The sequence below is a fragment of the Arvicola amphibius genome, chromosome 8 (assembly GCF_903992535.2).
Source record: "Arvicola amphibius chromosome 8, mArvAmp1.2, whole genome shotgun sequence".
Taxonomy (NCBI): domain Eukaryota; kingdom Metazoa; phylum Chordata; class Mammalia; order Rodentia; family Cricetidae; genus Arvicola; species Arvicola amphibius.
The window spans coordinates 6,339,514-6,363,255 of record NC_052054.1 but is presented as its reverse complement, the minus strand read 5'-3'; the positions used below and the strand labels follow the sequence as shown (position 1 = coordinate 6,363,255).

The 23,742-nt window shown below is 45.2% G+C and overlaps 1 protein-coding gene across 2 annotated transcripts in view; it reads left to right on the top strand.

The window, feature by feature from the left end:
- The window catches only part of Pacrg (parkin coregulated), a 460,392-nt gene that overhangs the window by 263,807 nt on the left and 172,843 nt on the right, over positions 1-23,742 (top strand). Inside the window, exons 4-5 of one of the 2 annotated variants that reach the window (XM_038339700.1) lie at positions 14,915-15,068; positions 21,107-21,121. In XM_038339700.1, the coding sequence (XP_038195628.1) occupies positions 14,915-15,068; positions 21,107-21,121 (169 nt within the window). The remainder of the gene's footprint in view (positions 1-14,914; positions 15,069-21,106; positions 21,122-23,742) is intronic. The other variant, XM_038339699.1, reaches the window with a different exon arrangement.

The window sequence follows — 23,742 nt, the reverse complement described above, 5'->3', positions numbered from 1 at the left end:
GCGGAGAGATCCTCCCTTACTCATGATGGGGATGATTACAGAAAGCTATAGACAAGCTGAGTAGCCATGCATGAACACAACAGATGGCCCAGGACGGGATGCATAGGGGGAGGCACTGTCAATGCTGTCTGCAAGAAGATGAAAGAAACTCAGCCCAGGTCGCCTGCTGTGTCCTCAAGGAAACTGGAGAAGGGATTCTTTCACTGTAAAGAAAGGCTTCTTCCTTCGGGAGCATGCTAGGGAGGCTTGTTCTATTAGGAGCTTGTGGTTCCTCTCTCGGGTAAGAATCGACCTTTCTCCTGTAAACACGCCTTGGCCCCTCCTGCTTTTCAGTGTGATTATATCAGCTTCCATTCATCGAGCAATCTGTTTGTATACGTCAGTAATCACTGCCAGTCATTCACCTGCAGTAGTTAAATTTCCATGTGATCTGTCTTGGCATTCACATAGAGTCTTTTCTTGCCTGCTTGATTTCAGTATTTCATGGTTCTCCCATGGACCCTAAGGTCTAGTGAGAGGATGTGTTTTCAAGTATTCAGAACATAAGGTGCTCCACTGGTTTTGTTTCTGGTATGGACACCCTGGCCTGGACCATGCGTCCCCTAACCTGACATGTGCTCTGGCATCTTGTGCATGAACTTGTTCCTAGACAGTGTGTTTCTTCATCATTTCCATAGGGCTTGCCTTGCAGCAACTTCCTGAAGATTCAGAAAGAATGTATCTTTTAGTTCTTGGATCTGAACATTCATAAAACTCGATTATTAGTTTTGCACATCTGATGCCACATTTCTGTATCTTTGGGGGAAAAGTTATACTTTACCAGGCATTATGGTGCACACCTTTAATCCCAGCATTAAGGAGGCAGAGGCACGCAGATCTTTGTGAGTTTGAGGCCGCTCTGGTCTACTCAGTAAGTTCCAGGACAGCCAGAGTGATGTAGAGAGGTCCTGCTTTAGAAAAAGGTACAATTTGAGTTTCATCTGCCTGTGATTTATCCCCCAGTCTCACAAAGTGTTTCCCATTTTCTTGATATTTCCAGTAATATAAAATTTCTTGATGATGTGTTTTAGTTATTTTTCCATTAATTTTCCTGGAAATCTCAACTTAGAGGTGCACCTCTCAGCTGTAGACACTTTCCATGCATTATTTCTTTGATGACTTTGCTGCTTTCTTTTCGTGCCTCAGAATAAGTCCTAAGCAGTGTTGTGCCTCACAAGCTGACCCCTTGGCCAAGCCCTTCACTTTTGTTCAGTTTCCCGTCTCTGCTTCAGAGTTCTACATCCTAGGGAACTTCGCGGACTCTATCCCCCAAACTCAAAAAGTTTTATTTTAGCTATTCTTAACTTTGTTTTTTTCTGATATTCTTTTAATTAATGTTTTTCCTTTATGAGTACACTATGTCAGTCTCTTATCTCTCAATCCATTTATTTCAGATTATTTGAGGTTGTTCGTTCTTGAAGGGCATTCCGTAGGCTTTGGGGTAGGGAGGGATCCGGATCCGTGTCCTGTTACTCATTCACTTTAAATGCATCGGTCCTTTGTCAGCGGGATGACCTGTTGGTTACAGACAGGCAGAATCTGATGTCCTTTGTCAGCGGGATGACCTGTTGGTTACAGACAGGCAGAATCTGATGCCAGCCAGAACTTTGGCTGTAGCATTTAGCTGGCACAACCTGAAGCAAGTTATATGATTCTGTGTGACACCATCCCCCCCGCCTGTAAAATGCTGCCGCCGTGTGAATTAGCATCCTCTCTCTGATTTATTGTCAGTGTGGCTTCTGTATTTCATATGGTATATTTCAAGGATTCGTTTTCTCCAGCTTGATTCAATCTTATGATTTGTACTACTTTATTACATTATTAAATTGAATTTGTTTACTCTTCCACGTTCCAGGATAACATCTTTTTATTGACTAATTTGATTATTTGGCACTCTCATGCACGAATGTGATGAGTTCTGATTTCTCTCTCCCTTTCTGCTTTGATGGAATAAGTTTGGCCGTCTTTGTTGCTATTGCACTGCTCTGTGTTTGTGTGCCCGGAGCTGAGTGCGCGTCTCTAGGGCTAAGGCGGCAGCTCACAGTGGAGCCCTCGGCACGGGAACTGAGAGGTCCTGGGCTCAATTTTAGCGCTACTCGAAGGGAAGACAGCCTCCCCTCTGTCCACCTCTCCTTAGCTCGCGGCCATGGCACACCAGGCGTGTTTGGTTCTGGGTGAGCTTTGACTTCCTTCCATTCATTTTCCTTTCCTCTTCATCTGTCGCTATTTTGTAAACAGTTTGTGAGGAGAGATTGTTTATTCTCTAATTCAAGGTACTACATTGAAATCTATGAATATTTTAGTATTGAGTTTTTGTTACTTAATTTCTGTTACCTTAAGAATAGAGAATACAACCTTCTCTAACTTAGATTTTCTTTTCTTTTCTTTCTTTCTTTCATTCTTTCTTTCTCTTTTTTGATGGATGGGTGGTGGGGACACTTCAGTGTTAATCATTGTGCTCTAAACGCTTACCTGTTGTCATAGTCCAAACTCCCAACCTAGCGAAGGTGCAGGATTCTAGGGTCAAGTTCAGTGTCAGTTCAAGTTTGAGGCTACTCTGCACTACGTGAGACCCGGTCTCAAAACAAAAACAAAGTCAGACAATCAAAAGAAACTGCCATTTTGTCATTATCCCCAGAAGATGAAGAGAAAGTTCACTCTCATGAGGTGAAACATTTATTCTTTGTAATTTCTTCTATCAGATTCATTGATGTGATTAAAATAATCTACATATATTTTTCTTTCTTATGCATGGTGTGTGTGTGTGTGTGTGTGTGTGTGTGTGTGTGTGTGTGTGTTCAATTGCAATATGAATGCATGAGTACTCGGATTTTTAGAGCCCCGTGAACGATCTCAGGTGAACCAAGAGCTTTCAAGTAAGACTAGTCTAGCTTTAAAGTTTGCTCCAGGGATCCCCTGCCTCTGCCTCCCAAGGACTAGAATTACAGGCACAATGCCACACCCACCTGTGCTTTAATTGGGTGCTAAGGATTGGAACTCAGGCCTGTGCAGTAGGTGCCTAGCCTACTATGCTGTCTCCCCAGCCCGTACTACACTCTTCTTCATGAACAGCTAAGGAAATGACTGAAGAAATCATTTAAGATCCTCTCACTGTGGCCCCAATGCCAGCACCGCTCTTAGTCTGCAAGCCTCCCCTGGGCTTCTCTGGAATTGAGTCGGCCAGTCCTTCCAGCGGCTCTGGGAAGCAGCCACCTTGTTCCCAAACCCGCAGACACCTCCAACTAAATCGTGTCAGATAGGCAGTGTTCCCAGGCCATGCTGTTTCCGAACATGAACCACACCGGGGCCTCAGCGCTGTGTGTGCCATTGCAGGCCACCATTACCACAGCATGCACAAAGCATCCACTCAGCCTGCCATACACAGACTTAAAAGAAAACTCAGAGAAGGCACCAAAAGTGGAAGTCGTATAAAGCCCACTGGATAATCAAAATGTAAGTTGTGCTGGAAATCAGGCTTTAAAATGACAGTTGAAACATTTCTATTTTGAAATTAAGATGTGTGTTTGTAAATAATCATGAGCCAAGTTAGAAATCATAATTATTTAATATGTTAGAAAGCATCTTGGCTGCACAATAATGAAGATGTTGCATTAAACTTGCAAACACTCACAAGAATAGCACCAGAAATTAGATTCAAATACATGCTTTTTGTACAATGTGGTAAGGCATTAACTTACAGGAAATATACTGCCTGAAATATATTTCCAAAGCACATTAAAGAAGACCAGCCAACGTCCCATCATCTCACAGAGCATCATAAGAGACTAATGGAGAATGAATTCACTGTGGCTATCGAGGAATTAAGATTGAGCAGAGCAAAGCTTAAATGTTGCCTGATATCTTGAAACTAACAGGAGAGGCCTTTCATAGTTTTAAAAACAAAGAATAGGATTCTTTGATGATGATAAAGAAAATTTTACCAATTAGAATACAGTATTCTTTTAAATAGTAACCAGTCCCCCAAGCCCTAGGGGCGTAAGGCAGTGAAGAATTTAAAGCCAGCAGGTGCGGCCACTTCATGGGAGCCCCAGTGCCACAGTCACTCGGGAGCCTAGCCTGATTGACATTGCTGGGCACAGCACCCAAGGAAGCAAAGACTCTAGCCGGCTCCCGTAGAGAACGCAACAATCCGTTGCCTCATCCTGAAAGTGACACCTCTCACTTCTAGTCAACACTCATCAGCCAGACTCAGTCTAGGGCTTGTCCAACCTCAGCAGGGTCCCAGAGTGCAAACCTACCCTGGACATTATGAATAGCATGTTTCAGAAGCTCTGCCTCCTTTCATGCTCCACAGAAGTCTGTCACCTCCAGTGCTGGTGGACAGCTAACCCAGAGCTGCAGGCTCCCAGCTCCGCCTCCCTGTGGTTGGACCCAGCGAGGGCCTTTCATCTTGATGCCTTTGTCTGGCAGCTGTGCTCATCATCTGGCCCATGGGGAGCTCCTCCCTGTGTGGTTCTTAGAAGCCAGCTAGGGCGGGGTTTGCATGCAGACTGCTAATACAGCCCTGATGCAAATCCATCTCTTAGTCTCTTCTAAGACCCCTTCTCCATTTCTCCCTACTCCCCTCTGATGATGCCATAGCCATAACTCCTGATGCTCTCTTCTGCCCCAGACCGTATCCCTTAACCCTAGGACAAGAGGCTCTCACCTCTCAAACACAACCATGTGTGCTTCGTGCCCATCTCGATGATGTCTATGTGTTCCCAGGATGTGACTTCTAGCTAGCTCCCTGCCTTGGCCTGTGTGAACAGCAAAGTGACCCTGCTATAGAGCTTAACTTGGCTCTTTCCTAGTTCTGCGCCTTCACTCTCTTGCAGGAATGTCTGATGTCTCCAACTCATGTACCTAAGCCTTAAGCAGCATTCAGAGCCCCTCTCCAGTGTTAATTCTTCTTTTTGCCTCTTTAAGAATCCCTTTCCATGCCTTCTTCCAGTGCCAGTCCTGTCTCCACCCTCCACTCGCCAGAAGAACATTGCAGCTTCGTCTATCACCTGGAATGTAATGTTAAAGAGAACTCTGTCCCCGCAGTATCTAATGAGCTAGCTAAGTGCACAAGAAATGCGTCAAATATTTCCAAAATCAATATAATGAGGTCCAAATTTGCTCTCCTCACCGAAGTGTGTCAAGACGCCGTTTCCAAAAGTGCAATGTAGCCATTTGGATGTGCTCATGTGCTGGGTCTCATGTGGATGTGCTCACGTGCTGGGTCTTATGCGGATGCACACATGTGCTGGGTCTTATGTGGATGCACACACGTGCTGGGTCTCATGAGGATGTGCTCATGTGCTGGTTCTCATGTGGATGTGCTCACGTGCTGGGTCTCATGTGGATGCACACATGTACTGGGTCTCATGTGGGTGCACACACGTGCTGGGTCTTACGTAGAAACACCTCGTGGATGCCAATCTGTGAACTCAACTAAAGATGCTTCCTTCTATCAAAAGAAGTTGTGAGTGAACTTCTGTGTATTTCTCTAAATCGTCCAGTGAGTTCTTTTGCTTGTGACCAGCAGTGTGCGTCTGTGAGTTGTCCTTCTGGAAGGAGAAGCGCCCTGGCTGCTCCAACTTACAGAAATGATGCCAACCTGTATGTGGAAGGGGCACGAGACCGTGTCCTCATTAGGACACCTCTAATGAGCCAAGGTCACTGAGGTCACCTGGCTGACTGTCCCAGCCAGGGGCACAAGCCCAGCTGTCTCAAGGAGCTGTGGCTAAGTGGGAGAGAGCAGAGTGACCTCCAGCTCACAGAGCTTGAATGCTAACACTCATACAGCAAAATATTCTCCTTAAATGACATCCCATGGACAAAAACAAAATACAGTGAATAAAATGTGAGAAAATATCAGAAAGCAGAACCTGGGCTCAGAATTCTTTTTAATTAGAAAACACACTCAAACCCTGTAATGATCTGATCACTTCACATGCTTCCAAATTTTACAGGTACATTATTTTGAAATAGATAATAATCTGTTAAAAATAGTAGTTTTATGATGTGGGAGAGTCTTCTGTTTGAGTTGATTTCATTGGCTAATAAAAAAACTGCCTGGCTCATTTGATTGGCCAGCCCTTAGGTGGGCGGAGTAGACAGAACAGAATGCTGGGAAGGGAAGTTAATAAATCGCCATGCCTCGCCTCTCTGGGGCAGACTGCCGTGCCTCTCCTCAGGGAGACAGATGAAATGAAGCCAGCCGCCAGGTCAGACATGCTGAATCTTACCCGGTAAGACACCGCTCGTGGTGTTTAAAAGATTATTAGATATGGGTTAGTCAAGATGTGAGTAAGAGGCTGAAACTTATGAGCCAGACAGTATTTAAAAGAATACAGTTTCTGTGTAATTATTTCAGATAAAGCTAGCCGGTGGCTGGGAGCTGGGTGGCGGGAAGCTTGCCCACAGCTACTTACTACAGTTTTAATTTAAGAAGAACAAATAATCTTTTATGTTGGAAAATATGGAAAAGAGGTAAATTACTTGGGGTTATTATGATTACAAGATACCAAAGAAGAAGCATGATTCGAACCATCTTCATAAAGCCTGCTTAGTAACTTCCGTGACTTACACATCAATTCAGATACATGTGCTGTAGCGGCTCAATATTGTCATTCTGAGTTCTGGTACGTAAAGGTAACCCCAAATCTAGCTCCCTCCTGATGTCAGCAAGTTCCAAGTAGATTCCGAAAGCCACCTCCTCTTTCTGTCACATTTACCACGCATGGGTGACATGATCTCGGCTGCGTGGTTCAGGATACTCCCTCTCCCTCGGTCACAGCGCTCAAACCTCTGGACATACGCAGTTGTCACAAATGCCGTATTTCTCTGGAAATACGGAGGCACTGGCCCTCGACCTTTCTTACTTGATAGCCATGCTTTCTTGATACCCATGGGAGGCCTGCCTCTTCCAGAACAGAAATGGAAGAGAAGGGGGTTTGAGGGTGGGGGCAGAGGTGGGAGGGGAAACTGTACCTGAAAATGGATAAATTAAAAAGAAGAAGGCGGCACTGATGCCCAGGACCCAGCGTGGTGGAGGCTGCCTGCTTGGTCAATGCTAGTGTTGGTTCACTGGCATTTTTAATGGACGTCTCAATGTGTAGCCCACGTATGCACTAGGACATGGGGCAATACCTCATGATTGAGGGGACACTAGAAGATAGAGAAGTGGAATTGTTAGGAGTGCAAGGATTCAGAGTCATGCAGAAATCCTGCTCTCCATTAACTAGCTCTGTAGTGTTAGAGCATCCGATACTTTCAGCCCTCCCAGGAGAGTAGAAATGTCATTGTCCAGAGGTGTGAGGAACTGCAAGATTATGTTTGCAGAACACTGCTGTGCCAAAACGAAGTGGGGCATTGTGTGTGCACGCGTGAGCGTGTGTGTGTGTGTGTGTGTGTGTGTGTGTGTGTGTGTGTCCCTTAGTTTCCTTGTCTTTGAAGGTTCTCAACTTTTAGTCACCAAAATACAACATGATAAGATTCAGAAAGATGCACTCAATCTACAAAACTAACTTCAAGGAATTGAAGTAGGTCAAACGCAGACCCCATCGAGGAAAGGTTAGCTCCGGACATCAGTGCCTGCTGCCGGAAGTCAGTTATTCACACAGGAGGAGCCAGAAAAGAAAAGGGAGAATCCCAGTTCTCAGTCCCTCTCATAATTTTGGGGGGCTGCTGATTTTATTGCTTACTTGGTTTCTGTTTGTTTGTTCCCAAAGGCAGTGTCTCGTGTGTCCCAGCCTGGTCTGGAACTTGCTTTGAGCTGAGGAGGACCTTGAACTCTATCCTCTTGTACCCACCTTCAGGGTGCCATCACACGTGTTCATGTGGTGCTGGGGATGGAGCCCTGGACCCTGCGTATGTCAAGCACAGCCTTTCAATCACGCTGTGCCCCAGCCTTCCATCTGTATGACTTAAACCAACCAAAACAGCCAGACGCTGCCGTCTTCCTAGATGCTTCCAAATTGCTTGTCCAAGTAATCACTCCTAAGTTGTACCAGAAATTGCTATCAGGCTTAGTAATGTGTGCTTTTCCTATCCTTCTGTGAGCAGGATGGGGCTACTGTATCTTGGAGATAGTTCTGTCCACCCTCTTCCTGTTTCATGTGCATCGTCCAATCCCCTACTTGGCATAAGACCTTCTTGGCATGTTGTGCCCTTCCTGGTCTTGGTTTCCACCTTCTAGACGCTGTGGCAAGCTTAGTGACCCTTTCTCAACCAGAAGAGGGAATGCATCAGTGCCTCTTAGCAGCAATGCCCACTCGATACAAAAGATTATCACTTGATCTCACTCGGAAAGCAGCAGCAAGGCTGGCTCCTTCCTTTGTCGTCAGATGGTGTCCCCCTCCTTCAAGATGGACTGAGTAGACATCTAGGTACATGGGGCAAGGTTCCCGGAGAGGAGAGCCCTGAATTGCCAATAACAGCACTCAGTGTGTGGGACACCCAGACCCAACTTCTGCTACAAAACTGGAGGGAGTGTGGGTGGCACAAGTCTTGGTGGAGTCTTTAGACTATGAAACCGGACATGCTGGTGACTGCATCCTTGATAGCTTTTCAGAAACTGGAGCCTGTATCTGCTCAAACAAATAGTATCCCTTTTTAAGAAAAATGAAATACTTAATGCAAAGAAAGACCGCTGTCACCAAGGGCTAAATTGTGTTGTTAGTTCTAAAACAATACAAAAATTAAAATAAACAAATACATGTACTAAAATAATGTTTCACCCAGAGACATCCTATTTTCTCTCTTAACAACTTGATGGCCGTGGAATGTTTTGCTTGTTTCCAATCATACATAAGTAGTACTGCTCTTAGCATCCCTTCATCACTGAGCACACAACTTCATACTTAGGCTAAAGGCCCCTGGGTGGACGGCTGGACTGAACATCGCGTGCATTTGTATGGTGCTGAGAACTGTTGCCCTCCAGGAAAGCTGTGTCTCTGTGCCACAGCATCTGTTAGTGTCTCTCTTTCCCAAACATGCTTCTGATCGGATTGATATTATTTCAATGACCATTGTTGCTAAAATGCTATCCCAAAATTATTTTGCATACCAATGAATTTGAGCATTTTAGAAAATTAATTGCTCATTTGTTTCTGTTAATCCCTGTATTATCTGCTCCTATTCTTAAACCATTTTAGTGGGATTTTCTTACTGGATTATGACAGCTACTTGTATAGTAAAGACATTAACATTTATGGCATATGACTTCATGTTTGGCCTTCCTTTGTTTTGTGTTTCTGACTTTAAATGGAGACGATGCACTGGAAACGTTCCAGTGTTTTCTGATTCCGCAGCAGCAAATCATAGCTAATAGTAGGAAATGTTCTCACTTCACAAAATTCGGAGCAATAATGGATTTCAGACCTGAGAAAATTGTATGTGGAGCTTATAACCATCTAAGATGAATAAATTTTACCACTTTGACTTCAAATTATTTTTCCTTATTCTTCAGCAATTTCTCTATATCTGTAAGCTCCATCATGTTGATTATACTTGAAGGCGGTGCTCAGTACAGTAGGAACACGATTTCCTGAGTAGAAAAGGTTCTGTAGTGTAGTAGACTCCTCGTTTAGACCTTTCAGAACCTTAAATCTTGAGTCCAAAGTCCTCACTTACACCCTGACAACGGCTGCAGGGGAACAAACACAGCGCCCCTCGTTCAGGCCCCAGATCATGCTCCCTAGGTCCCTTAGCATTCTATGTCAGAGGAAAAGGATGCTTCCTACCCCACCATCCCCAAACCATATTTCTTTAATTCTCTTGGGAAAGGAAGAACAAGAAGACTTCCGATTAGAAGTTATGACTCAATTCCTCACAAGCAAGAAACAAAAATACATGAAGTAAATGGAAACGGGAGTATAAATAATCAATTCTCTTGGGGCTGGGACCCGACGGCCCAGTCAGAGCTGTGTTGACAATGGTTCAGTTTGGGCTGGGGTGATGATGGGTTGGAAACTCAAGTTTGATTCCCCAGGGCCCATATAGGAAGTTTTGTGCTGGTACACTAGTAATCCCAGCACTGGGAGGTGGGGGCAGGCAGATCTCTGAGGCTTGCTCACCAGATGGCCCAACTTACTCAGTGAACTCCAGACCAATAAGATATAATGTCTCAAGGCATTAGGTGACCACTCATGAGTAATGACACCCAAGGTTGACCTCTGGCCCCTACACACACGTGCACATATGTGTACATGCATCTGTATGCACACATGTATCCACATATACATACACATACACACAGAAAGATAAAGAAAAAGTCCCTCTTAAAGAAATTAAGGGCATTCTTGTATTGCCCCTCATTTTTTTCTCACAGCTACAGGGAAGGAATTTTCTTGCTTCCCAGGAAGAGCACAGCATATTCCCTTTCATACTCCATTTGGAGTAACAAGCCAGGCACTGTGGTTGTCAGCCATTGTCAATAACATTGTGATAATGTTGATCACAACCATGCTAATTCAATCAAGGTGGCAATGCAGTTACTGACTAAAAGTTATATCCGTTATTCTGTTGAGATGAGAGAGAGCATTAATAACCCCTGAGTGATCAGGCAACCATACAAATAACCCCAGTTGGAAAATTAAGGTTCAGTTGTGTGTGTGTGTGTGTGCGCACACACACACACACACACACACACACCAGTGTGGTCTACGTGGCAGGCCTCTTCCCTGACATTGGGTGTAGATGGGCACACATAAGGTTATCTTACTACAGTCTTTGGAATGCAGGAGCCACTACAGCCACCAGAGCCTTCAGACAGTCACCTCTTCGGGGACTCTCACAGGATTTCCTGCCTCTGACATTAGAGTGTTGTCATTGTGTTTTCCTGGAAAAAAATCCACAAAATAGACGGTTATGCATGGCTGTGAGGGCTTTGTAGGAGTCTGATGGGAGGGAGAGAATGGACAGAGAAAGCAGAAACCCAGACTCTCAAGTCTCTGGTTCTCTCTGGCTGTTACAGCAAGATTCCTCAGGTCCTTCATGGATGCACACCTACACACACACGCTTTCCATGGAAAGGTGCTCAGGAATAATGCAGTCATTGCTATGAGACCAGCTAATCCTCCTCTCTATGACCCAAGTGCCTTAGTGCACTCTCATCTACACAGCTGGAACATGCTCCCTTCCCCAGGGAGGGGCCTCTATTTCCAGGGCACCTCCCTGCATGGAAATTCTGTGGCTAAATAGCATCCTTTGTTCCCTGAGTTTTGTCCTTGTGTCTAGGCGAGCTCCATGATCCTGAAACTAGACTAAGTACCCAGTGATTGGCTGCTTAACAACCTTGTCTTGCCACAGCCATCATACCTGTGGTGTGTGCTTGTTAGCTCCTGCCGTACCAGACTGGAATCCCTTGTGGACGTTATTAGCATCTGTGTCTTGTTCTTTCCAACACGTCCAGTTCTAAAACTACGAGGAGCACACAATATGCTCTCTGCAAACATTGAAGGGGGATTAGTACCTAAAACATGTAAAGTGCTAGCTTTAATTCCTCTCACAAGAAGTGCTCAGTGCATGGTCCTTTGGCTAAGCCCAGCAACAGGCTAGCTGCCAGCCGTGAGCTCTCACTCTCTGCCTCCTTCCCGCATGCTCCCAAGCTCGCTCTGACTGTCTTGTCGCCACAGCTTGCAGGGGAAATTACAGCATCCTATTTTTAGTTGTTTTTCAGAAGATTCAGCATGGCCTGCAAAGTGTGGAAAAGCTGTAATGACAGGCCATCATGCCACCAAACCCTGCAGTTATATTTAGGTGGGCTCCTAGAGTTAAGACTGAGCTCCTCGGTAGATTACATTCATGGTCACTTTCATACCAGCCAGGAATGCAGCCTTGAGGACCAGGAGCTGTGGGGCGGCTCTGAAGTGTGTCCGTTCTCCAACCCCCAGTGTTACCAGAGAACATCAAGCTGACCTCAACTTCATTGTTAAAAACTTCCCAGTGTCTCCACAGGAAGTATCTGAAACCACTAAATGGTGCTTTCTTGGATTTTCACGGGGGATTGAGTTGAGTTTAAACTTTCCCTGACTATCTCTTTGGATCTGGCTGATCGTTCATTTACTCTGAGAAGAAAGTAGGGGAGGGGGAACAGCATGAAGTTTGAGAAGGTGGTTGGATATGAACAAGTGAAAATGGAGACTTGGGACCAGAAGAGTAGATATGAGAGGACCCAGAATCAGAGATGGAAAGATGCAAATGAGGACCTAGAACCAGAGGAAGAGAGGGGAAGGGTGAAAACCTAGGACTAAGGGAGAAAAGGTGGGACCAACTAGCAGAGAGAAGGTGGTGATGGTGACCCAGGGCCTAAGAAATTTTGAGGATGGAAACACAGAATAGAGACCCAGAATCAGAGGAAAGAAGATGTGGATGAAGATCTAGGATCAGAGGAGAGAAGGCAAGAATGGAGATTCAGGACCAGAGGAAGGGTGGTGAGAATGGAGACCAGACCAGAGGGAGGGAGGTAATAATGGAACAGATGACGTAAATCCAAGGATACTCCAATACAGAAACAGGCAATTTTCCAACATAGGAAACTATGAGAGATGAAAACTGGGTAACAGGGAACCAGCCAGGTCACATCATAGAATACAGAGAAAGTTCATAGAGGGAAATTTGTCTTTGATACACACTGAGTGGGAAACGTTTGCAATATCAGAGCTGTTGGAACTGTAAGCTGGAACTCAAGAACAATGTGAGCACTCCCCCCAGGTGCAGTGGCCATCTCTTTGATAGCTTGGCTGCTTTATTCCTCGCTTTATGGTCATAGTTGTTCCTTTTCATTAGGAGGTGGAACACCTTAGAATCAGGAGCCTTTGGCTTTTGTTGTTGTCAGGGGCTCCATGTCCTGCCTGTCACCCCTCTGGCCCTATAGTAGATGCTTCGTGTGGCTCTTCATCTATCATTTTAATGTAGCCATCTTAGAAAGCAAATGACAGGCAGCTGGGATTAAGGAAACCAGGGCCCAGAAAGTGTCAATGAGCTGGCCAGGTTCACACATTAACACCAATGACCTGATTCCCCATTGGAGCAAAGGGCACCTTTCAGCCCCTGCAGAGATGGACCTGCGAGGTAATTTAACTGCTTCCTGTGCCTGCTCAGCAGTCATTTGTTGCTTTGCACTCAGAACTGTTCTTTAAGCTTGTGTGCTCCCTTGGTCTTTATTATGGCTGACTCTGTAGTGGAATGCTTATGTTTTCTATATTTCCTCTCTGCCCTACTGATGTGGGATTCCCCTCTGTATGTTGTGAATGTGCTTTGTTACCATTGGTTAATAAAGAAGCTGCTTTGGGCCTATGACAGGGCAGAATAGAGCAAGGCGGGAATTCCAAGCAGAGATAGAAGAGAAAAGAAGGTGGAGTCAGGGCGATGCCATATAGCTGCCAAAGGAGACAGACACCAAAACCTTACCTATAAACCATGAGTGTTATGGTAAAATACAAAATAATAGGAATTGGGCTAATGTAAAATATAAAAGTTAGTTAATTAAAAAGCCTAAGCTATTGACCAAGCAGTGTTGTAATTAATACGGTTTCTGTGTAATTATTTTGGGTCTGGAAACAAGCACCAGCTCCTAGTACACCCTCTTAAGCATTTTATGTTCGCTTCTACCAAAAATGCTACCTGTGTTGGTAACCAGTCTATAGTTTCTCCACATGTACACTAGCCAAGTTCTAGTTCTAAAAATAAAGATGCTTTCATGATAGTAGCCCTGAGAACAGCAGGGCGTCAGGGCTGGGAGGACGGCCCACTGCTTGTCTCCCAAGCATGAAGACTTGAGTTCAGATCCCCAGCCAGGTTCATAGAAAGCTAGACATGACAGTGTGTGCCTCTGGCCAGCCAGTATCCCTACCTCATGAAAGTCAAGTGGACACCAAGTGACAAAGACGCTTGTTGACCTCTGACCTGACGTGTACATAAACACACAGAGAGAAGGGGAGGAGGAGGAAGAACAGCAGGATTCTTAGCTGAGAGAGATCATCGCACAAAAGCTTATCTGGTGGTGGCCTGTACAGTCAGCCGCCCACTGACGCCAGGTGGCGTTTGATGCGCTGTGCCACCTGTCTTTCTTCCTCCAACCACCAACCTCTTCTCTGGGTGGGAACATGGAAAGTAGCCAGGCATGGTGATGCAGAGGCAGGTGGGTGTCTTGAGTTCATAGCCAGCCTGGTCTACAGAGCAAGTTCCAGAACCAATAGGGCTACACAGAGAAATCTTGTCAAGAGAGGGGGGGAGAAAGAAGGGGAAGGGGAGGGGAGGGGAAGGGGAAGAAGGTGAAGCAGAAGGGGAAGGAAGGGGAAAAGGAAAAAGGGAAAGGGGAAAAGGGAAAAGGGGAGGGGAGAGAAGGGGAGGGGAGGGAGGCAGGGAAGGGAAGGGAAGAAGAGAAGGGAAGGGAAAGAAAGGGAAGAAGGGAAGGGAAGGGAAGGGAAGGGAAGGGAAGGGAAGGGAAGGGAAGGGAAGGGAAGGGAAGGGAAGAAGGGAAGAAGGGAAGGGAAGGGAAGGGAAGAGGGAAGGGAAGGGTAGGGAAGGGAAGAAGGGAAGAAGGGAAGAAGGGAAGAAGGGAAGAAGGGAAGGGAAGAAGGGAAGAAGGGAAGGGAAGGGAAAGGGAAGGGAAGAAGGGAAGGGAAGGAAGGGGAGGGGAGGGGAGGGGAGGGGAGAGTGTTATCAGAGTTTGTGAAGAGCCCATATAAGCTGGGAGGATGCACAGTAACCAAATAAAATGTGATTCTCAGCAGTGAACTGCACTACCTCAGAGCTATAGTAATAAGTCTCTCTTAGTCCCCAGTAGAGCACAGTTTAATTAAATGCACCCATGAGCAGCCCCACCTTAACACAGAATTCACACAGCTGTTTTCTGCTTGTTCACTTTCCTACCGCACAGATGCCTTGAACCTGCGGAACCGGCAGGTCATCTGCGTGACGCTCAAGGTCCTCCAGCATCTGGTTGTGTCGGCAGAGATGGTGGGCGAAGCCTTGGTGCCCTACTACCGCCAGATCCTCCCCATCCTGAACATCTTCAAGAATATGAATGGTGAGTGATCCCAGGGGCCAACATGTCTTTTAAGCCCTGACATGAGGATGGGGGTAAGGAGGACCCGGGAGCAACCTCCTTGGGACTCTCCCCCTTCAGTTTGGAGATTTCAAATGCGTAGCCTGACCGTTCACTCACAGCCTGGCCTAGAAACCGTCAAATCAGCAGTTTCCCTGACTGTTCCTCGCACTGCGGCCCACATACTCAGCAGAGGAACACTGGCATGCTTCTGTGCGTTTCCAGTAATTAAACTGTGGTGTTTCCTGTAATCGCCCTGGAGACATTAGAGGGTTTTGATCCTCCCTGCAAAACTTTATAGCCCACTATTTATAAATTGATTGGAGGTGAGTGTTTTAAATGCTGTTCAGATGTGGTAGGCAGTTTGGAGCCTTTTAACATCTGATCTTTAATTTCAAGAGGGTAAAAAAAAAACAGAAAATGGTATTTTTCTACTCTTAGTTACTAATGCTCAGTAATTTGTCATTAACAATTTTCAGTGACTTGGATGGTGGGTACTGATTAAAAGTAGATATCAGAGTCAATTTATCTCTTGAAAAAAGAATCCTCGGTTAGCTTCAGGATTCACTCAAAGGAATGTTGCCCCGCACAGATCTGTAGCACGTCTTTGCGATCGTTGGCAGGCTGCGGCTATGGGTTTGCTCACTGGCAGCCTGACTTCCCCGAAAGTACGTGAATCTCATTTTCTTTTGGTTGCTAACTTTGAGGTTCCATACTTCTCGCATTCATAGAAGGAGTCAACATTTGAAGCTAGTTCCTGACAGCCATGTAAATAAGTTGGCAATTTAGTGGGACACAGCATGGCGATTTTGCAACTCGGTCTGCTTATTGTGCATACAGGAAAACAATATCAAACAAAAAGCCAAATGTTTGGCAGTCCCTGCCACAGACAAGCCTGGTGTTTAGAGTCACCATCTCTGAATATAAACACTGATTGCTGGACCCGCACCAGGTATACACTATTCAGGACGTTGTGGAATTCTCAGGAGATCGTCAGTTGTCTTTTGAGCACACAACCTTATTCTATGTTAGTGGTCCTTCTCAAGCCATCTGAAGAGGAGACAGTTGCATTGACACTTAAGCAAGAGGAATTAAAAACTGTGTTTTAGTAAGTTAGTTTCATATTGTCCAACTGATTTTTTTGACAATAGTATTCTTACGTTATAAAAAATACTTAAAAACATTGTTTATTCCTAATCAATATTTTTACCATATGCTAGCACCAAATATCCATATATTTATAGAAAGATTACACATGCATGTGATTCAATTATGGCTCAACAGGAAAGCATAAGCTTCCTTGTATTCTTAGATTTAAATTCTAGCTCAACTGGAAGGAGCTAGAGCCGGAAGTAGAGATCTGTGGGGGGAAGGAGATAGACTGGCTGATCAACAACTCCAGGTTAGTGTTTTTGAAGCCCGAGTATCACAAGTATTTTCTCGGCAGTCCTCACACAAACTGATAAAATGCTAGCTGATTGTACTCTCATGGTTTGATTATGAAGCTTGCCTCCTGTAGTTTTCTTCCTTATGAACAAACATTTGTATCTGAATTTGATGATCATGACGATTGGACCTGCCGACATATCTTCTGTCTTGCGTAAGTTGGGATGCATAGATATACCGACAGTGTAGTGCCCTCTCCTCATATGATGAGATCTGCGATATATCGACAGTGTAGCGCCCTCTCCTCATATGATGAGATCTGCATCGTTTTGCATCCTTGTGTGAAAACAAAGGGGTATTGTTGTGAAGCCCAAGAAACAACCAAACTCTTGGGTACCAAACTTGGGGGGCAGGCCTGGTTCAGGCACCACAGCCAGTCCTTCTGGGTTCTGGGCTATAAGACAAAGCTGCTCTTGCCCTGTCCTGCTGTCCATAGGTACAGCTTGCTTTCCGTCTGTAAGTAGCACACGCCCACCCGCCTAGTAAAGATAGAGGTTGCTTGTCTGTAGGAATCTCACTGGAGAGCTCACTGTGGGAGTTCATAGTTGATCTAAGCCTCCATCGGTTTCAAGCATAGCCAGCAATTTTGGCATATTTCCAAAATTCCAAATTTCCAGAAATTCCATGTTCAAATTGCTTTTCTGTCAAACATTTTTCTGACATTTAAGAGGGAAGATGTTATCTTCTGCTTCCTTTTCTCCTTTTCTTCAGAGTCTGTCACCATAATGCCAGGACGAGGCATTGTATGTTCCAAGGGCCTGTATTAAATTGGCTCATTATGCCCTAAGAACTGAATGCTATTCTGTAAAGGGCACTATAATCCAGGACGTGTCTCAAGAACCTGGATCCAGGTCTATGACGCACTCACTCCAGATGTGCCAGCTGGATTAGGATTCTCACTAGAAAATGGTTTTTCTTAACAGTAGCTTTGATTAAAAATCTACCTCACCATTATAGATGTTGTTCCCATGTCCACAGAGCCAAGGTTCTTATTTTTTTTAAGCAGGCATCTCTCTCAGCTTGTTGTTATTTATCATTAAAATTATCTCAGAGATTTTCAGTAATAGCATTAGAGAGAAAAATCTTAAACAAGGTTCCAAAGATTTGAGGATAATCTTACGTTTCCATCCTTCTGCCATTCCATGCTTGTCTTCTATGCAAATCGATGTCTTGTTCAACTTAGATTCAAATATAGTTCTTTTCTTTCAAGTCCTACCACAAAATCCTCTTAAAATGGGACCAGATATAAATGAGAGAAAGAATGGGAGAAGACATCCTTTCAAATATAATGACCCTGCGCTTCTGTCTGTCCCCTTGCAGTGCACACCTTAGCTCTTTGACAAAGCCTTTCCTGTTTTAATGTTAAGTACGTTTTTCTGAAACAGGCAGTGGGGGGCGACCAGTCAGGGAGCCAGGCAAACCTGTTAGCAGTTGCCCACAATGAGGACACCAGGCTCCCAGGTCCAGGGGACCTGTTGTTAAAGAAGCAGCAGCCCAGGGAGAAAATGGTACAACTGAGAGCATCGTTTGTACCATGCCTGTACTACTAAGACTTTAAACCTTAGCTAGCCCTTTAACATTATTCTTGTTCTGGAAGAGGATGCTCATCTCGCAGGAGACATGAAGGGGGTAATGGAAACATACAATCACCAGGGAGCTACTTTCCTCAGCTAGACCTCATCTGCTGAGATTTTCAGAGCCCCCTGAAGTTGCACCATCACCGAGGGACCAGCTCTTCATACACAAGCCTTTGGGGGACACTTCATATATGAACTGTAGTAGTAACTTTTGTAAGAGTTGGTGTAATCTTTAGAGACAGTGAGTTTATAACCCCATAGTCAAGTAAAATGGCCATTACTATACACATAAATTACAAATTTATAATACGATCTTATATAAAATGTAGCAATGTTTTGTGAGCTATCATCGAGCAACCCATCTATGAGGGCAGAAGTTCTCTGTTCCCGTTGGGTAACTGCCAGCGTGGCCCTTCCACACTCTGTGAGTAAGATGCAGGCTCCTGGTCTCACCAGCCATGCCAAGATCTTTGCTTCACAAGATGTATCCTATTTCTGATGACTGCATGTAGGTGAGTGTCATGTGACTTAAAGGATAAACTGGTTCAGCTTAAATGTGTGACTGGTGTTTGGGGTAAGACTATCTTTTAAAAAGTTAAGTCTGTGTCAGACAAAAGCAAAAAGCCTAGTTCAGGGTCTTTCGTGGAAGATCCAATCTGGTGTCTGTGTTTAGGTCTCATTTCTCTAACTCAAGTACTAACCATGCTGAACCTCGTTTAGATTCATGATCAGACAGGACTGGGCATGTTCAGGGTAGCATTGCCACCGACTGGAGCTCATTTCTCCACATCACATAATGAGCGTGAGAGGTCTAAGCTATGTTGACTTTCCAGGAACTACACTGGGGTGAGAGAAAGAGCAGTTTCTATAACTATTCGTAAAATGCATCTGTCATACAGCCAGTTGCACTTTGGTCCCTCCCACAACCTTTTATAGACATTATGAAAGTTTACAGAAAATTAAGACAATAAGAATGTTCCATTTATAGCTCTACCAGATGAAGCCACAAAATTAACCATGTGATGTAGCCATAAAATGGCGTGAACTCATTTGTAGCTGAACTGTAAGCTGTAGGCCCTGACAGCAGAGAGGGGCGTCCAAGAGCCTGTCTCCACGTGTGGCATCCTTGTTCCTAAGAGCAACATAGTCCTGGATGAGCCTGCCCATGAAGCATTCAAAACTTCCAGCCTCCAAGATGCTGATGGGATCAGGTGCCATGTAGCAGAGATGACTAACCAAACATCCTGACCCATGTTTGTGTAATCAAATGCTAAAATATTAAATATCTTAATATTTAATACATAAATCTCAACATGCACCACTCAGACTGATAAGAGCCCATTAAAGAGACAAAGCTTATTATTCACGGGCCCACAAGGTGCTGCACCAGGTACGGCACTTCCTGCTTAGCCTGAGGACCTGAGTTCAGTCCTGGCATCCGTGTGGAGAAAAGAGAGAACAGAACCTTGTGAGTTCCCCTTTAATCTCTGCTGTGCTGTGTCCCATTCACCTAGGGATACGGAATGCACAGGCACATCAGTCTGTATAAATAATAAGAATATATTTACAAAATTTTGGAATGTTTATACTAGGTATTTGGCCTTGAAATTTAAGTGGCTTCTGAAAAAAAAATTTTTTTCCTGAGAACCTGAGTATTCTTGGGCTACCTGATCCCAAGCCTTCTAGTCTAGAAACTTCTGTGAGTTGTGTTTGGTTGTTCTTGTGGTCCTTTAGAATGATGGTGAACTTTGGGTACCAGTTTTTACCCCAAACTGAGACGTGTAATTTTTCTTGTGTATTGGTTATTTCTCTGTAGGAAAGTTGAGTTTAGTTTGGAATTAAGGTTTATTCCCTGTGGAATTTTTGCCCACTTTTTTAGACTATAATTTCATTTTGGGAATTTGTAATTTGTTAAATTGGCAAGCATTGAATTGTTCCAAAGTCATATGGGAGTTATTAGAACTGCTGTTTCCCACCACTTCTGAATGTTAGATTGGGATTATCACATATGAATCTAGTCTTTCTAAGTACTTGCCCCATATACATTAAAACATTGGTCTAAAGAGTCTCCTAGGGCTGGAAAATAAAACAACCAAAACTGGAAGATTTAAGTAAGGCCCTTTGGTCTGAGCATCTCCATGGTGTTCTGAACTGCATCTGAGTTTCACAGAGGCAAAATGCATTCTGTGACCAAATTGGGTGTGGCCAACTGACAGCTTACAGCTGGAAAGAAAGGCTGTTCGGTTCACTGCCCCTATAGACTGAATACCTCCACTCTATGGCATGCAGAGATAAAATTACATCTTTGGTTTGTTTTGTTTTTTTTTGTTCTGAGACAGACTATAGCCTGTAGCCCAGTTTAGAAGCCTCCTGCCTTGGCTTCTGAGTGTTAGGGTCCCAAGCCAGTCCACCATCCCCAGCAAAAAAATCACATGACAAGTCAACTGAGGGTTGATGTGTTCTTGTGTGCCACGGTGGATTAACTCGTGAAAACGGCTTCTTTCGCGAGAGCTTCTCTTCAGTGGCAGCATCCTGTGATGTCCCCATGGGGACGATTTGTTTGGTCAATCAAGGGGCTTCGATTTGAGCAGAGAGAATGGAGGTTTGTTGGTTTCTTCATTCTTCTGAGATGCTGCAAACCAGCTGGAGAGGAAAGCAGTCCCTTTTCACTGCTCCAGAGCTGCCCAGGGGATGCCCAGGGCACTGCTGGCCCCAGTCTGCCAGGGATCCCCATGGAATGGAGGATTGCATTGCCCACAGGAGCTGAACAAGAGGCCCAAGCACCTCACTGCCTAAACGAGGATTAGACCAGATTAGAGCTTACCTGGTGCGCGAGAAGAGAAGACGCTTTGGGCAGATCAAACAATATGTGGGAAAAAGAAATGGGACAACATAGGTAGTTAGCCACATGCAGTTCTGCGGGCTGAAGGCTCTGGCATTCGAGTTTCATATTTTAATCCTGTTTATTAAATGCAGAGGAAAAGAACGGGCAGTTACACAGCTACTCTGTGCCTCAGTTTCCTTCATTTACACAGTGGATTGTTAGAAGAATTAAGGATGTTTTCAAGCTGAGCACTCTCAGGAAGCCATCTGGTACACGTGTCTCCTGGCTGGAATTAAGTGTGCATTATGAGTAGCACTGATTCACACATGACCGAGGGTTTGGTGAATGTTAGGTGTCTGCACCGCCTGCCTCAGAGGGCTGTGGGGGAAAACTATAGACATATGCTTTTATGTGGTCTCTCCAAGGGTATTATGTATAATCCATTAGAATTAATGTATTTCGTAAGGTGATTCGATGCAAAATAAATTCTAGAAGTATTACATTTACTGTATGCCAACAGCAGAAACATGATATAGAGCGTCTTTTGTTGATGCTAATAATCCATGTTAAGCAAAAAAGTCAATATGGACAGGCGTTTATGTTCACTGTTCCCACCGTAACGGTAGCTTTAGCTCCTTCCTTCGACTCCTCAGTTCATGTCAGAAGACTGAAGTCTTTCATCAAAGACGAACTGCTTGTCTTGATGGAGCATCGGAACCCAGCATCTCAGTAAAGGATGTGTGGCTTTGAGCTTGCGCGCGGCTTTTCCGTTTGCTGCTTCTCATCACAGCCCCTGTCACCCCTCATTTTATCTGTGGTTACTGTGTCATTCTCGTCTCACCACTGCCTTGGAATCCAAGTCTGAGCTTCTCATCAGTGATAGCTAATGTTCTAGAAATAAGAGGTGTTGCCGACGAATCTGTTTTTCCAAGGGCTGGCCTCTTATGTTGGAGGGGTATCCCCCTTGCAGCTGCCCTGGGAAACTTAGGGGCACAAAGGACTTTATAGGGGGGAAGGTCTGCACTGAACAGCAGTCAAGAAGGTGGCCTCATCTGAGGTGTGCGTCCCCTTTTCAGCTCTGGCAGGAAGAGAGGAAGGGAGGGAGGGAGGAAGGGAGGGAGGGAGGGAGGGAGGGAGAGAGAGAGGGAGGGAGAGGGAGAGAGAGAAAGAGAGGGAGAGAGAGAGGTTGCTTTTCAGTAAACTTCGTAGCGGTCTGTGTGTATGCTAGTGGTGGTTGTACAGGCCTAATAGACAAGGTTGGCATATGCTCTGATGTGATCTGATGTGATGTGAAGGTTACCAGAGATTCTGGTTCTGGGGCTGTAAAGACAGAGTGGTTAGTAGTTAGCAATGTGACCATTAGGTGAGAGCTTTGTAGCTCTCCTGCTAGCGGGGAGCCCATTCTGCACCAGTTTCCACAAGCTCAGCTAAGACCTTTAGGGCACATCTGCAGAGATCTGTAGGATTCTTCAGTGTATCGGAAGACCCTGTGCTGTCTCCTGCGGGTGTCGCAGAAAGTCATATGTAATGTGGCCCAGGAAGCAAACAGGATCCCAAAGCTTCTAACTGAAGAAAACCTTTTCAGTTAGTTCATAATTTATACTTTTCAAGTCACCTAAAGTACCCCCTATTCTAGAGTCGCTGATATTTAAAGCCTCTACCTCATTTTCCTTAATATGCAAATCTTTCCTGAGCTGCAGCAGAGGGCATTTTAAAGGTTTTTTGTGGATACTAGAGAAAATAAGGATGTCACCAAGTGTTGGTTATGTTGAATCATCACAACTCATGGTGTAATTAAGGCGAGTCTGGGGTGGGGGACAGGATGGAAACCTTGCTCAGCCCAGGGATTATCTCCAGCCCTGGTAGTCTGCAGTAAAGTCTGGAATGTTCCCTCCTAAGACCTGTGGGGATTTTAAATCAGACAGGACCCAAGAGAGTCTTGCAAACCTTGAACTTGGCTTACTCCTAAGTCCTTGCCCCTGGCTCCACTTGGGCGGGCTTCTCACTGAAATCCTGCCTGAGAAATGGGGTGCGGTGAGCTTCACCCCTGTTTCTTGGTATTTATGATGTCCTATTCACCCCTACCTACTCAGCCACAGCCTTGTCTATGAGCATCTTCCAGGATGCTGCCCCAGTTAGGAGGCAGAGGAGGAGGCCCCCTTGGAGAGTCTGGCAAGTGTTTGGTGCCCACTGTTGGATGCCGCTGACTGAGGCCCCTAGGTAACACACTCCAGCAACAGCAGAGACTGTAGGCCTGGGACTCCGCCTCAGTGTTCTCCCCTCCCCTTCACATCCTGCCTTCACCTGAGACTCTTGGGTTTCTTGTGGCCTGCAGGTCCTTTTAGAAATCCTCGTGCAGTCAAGACTCCCTAACATGTGAAAATCAAACTTCCTCTTGACCCCACGCAGTGTTGAGCCTGCAAGGGGAGGTGGGAGCCCCAGGGCTTACTCTCCTAAGGAATTTCCCAAGAGCACCCTCTGGATGCTGGAGAGGGGTCTAGTGCCAGCTGGGATTCAGACCAGCGCCCAGAGATGCCACCCTCAGCAGTGCTGTGGGTGTGACATGCTGGATCCTGGCTCCCTGACCTCACCATAGAAGTAGAGCCCCACCTATGCCTGGCTTGGCCCTGAAGCTCCAGCCCCATCCCTGCCCCCTGCCACACTTCCTATTTTGATTTGTTTCAGCTGAGCAAGATCCCATAGGAAGGTTTTCTACTTAGGCTGAAGTCAGCTTCACAGTTTTATTGTTTCCCTTTGAAAATTCTGTGTTTTTTCTCTTTGCCAAAATGGAAAAGAATTATCTCATCATAAGC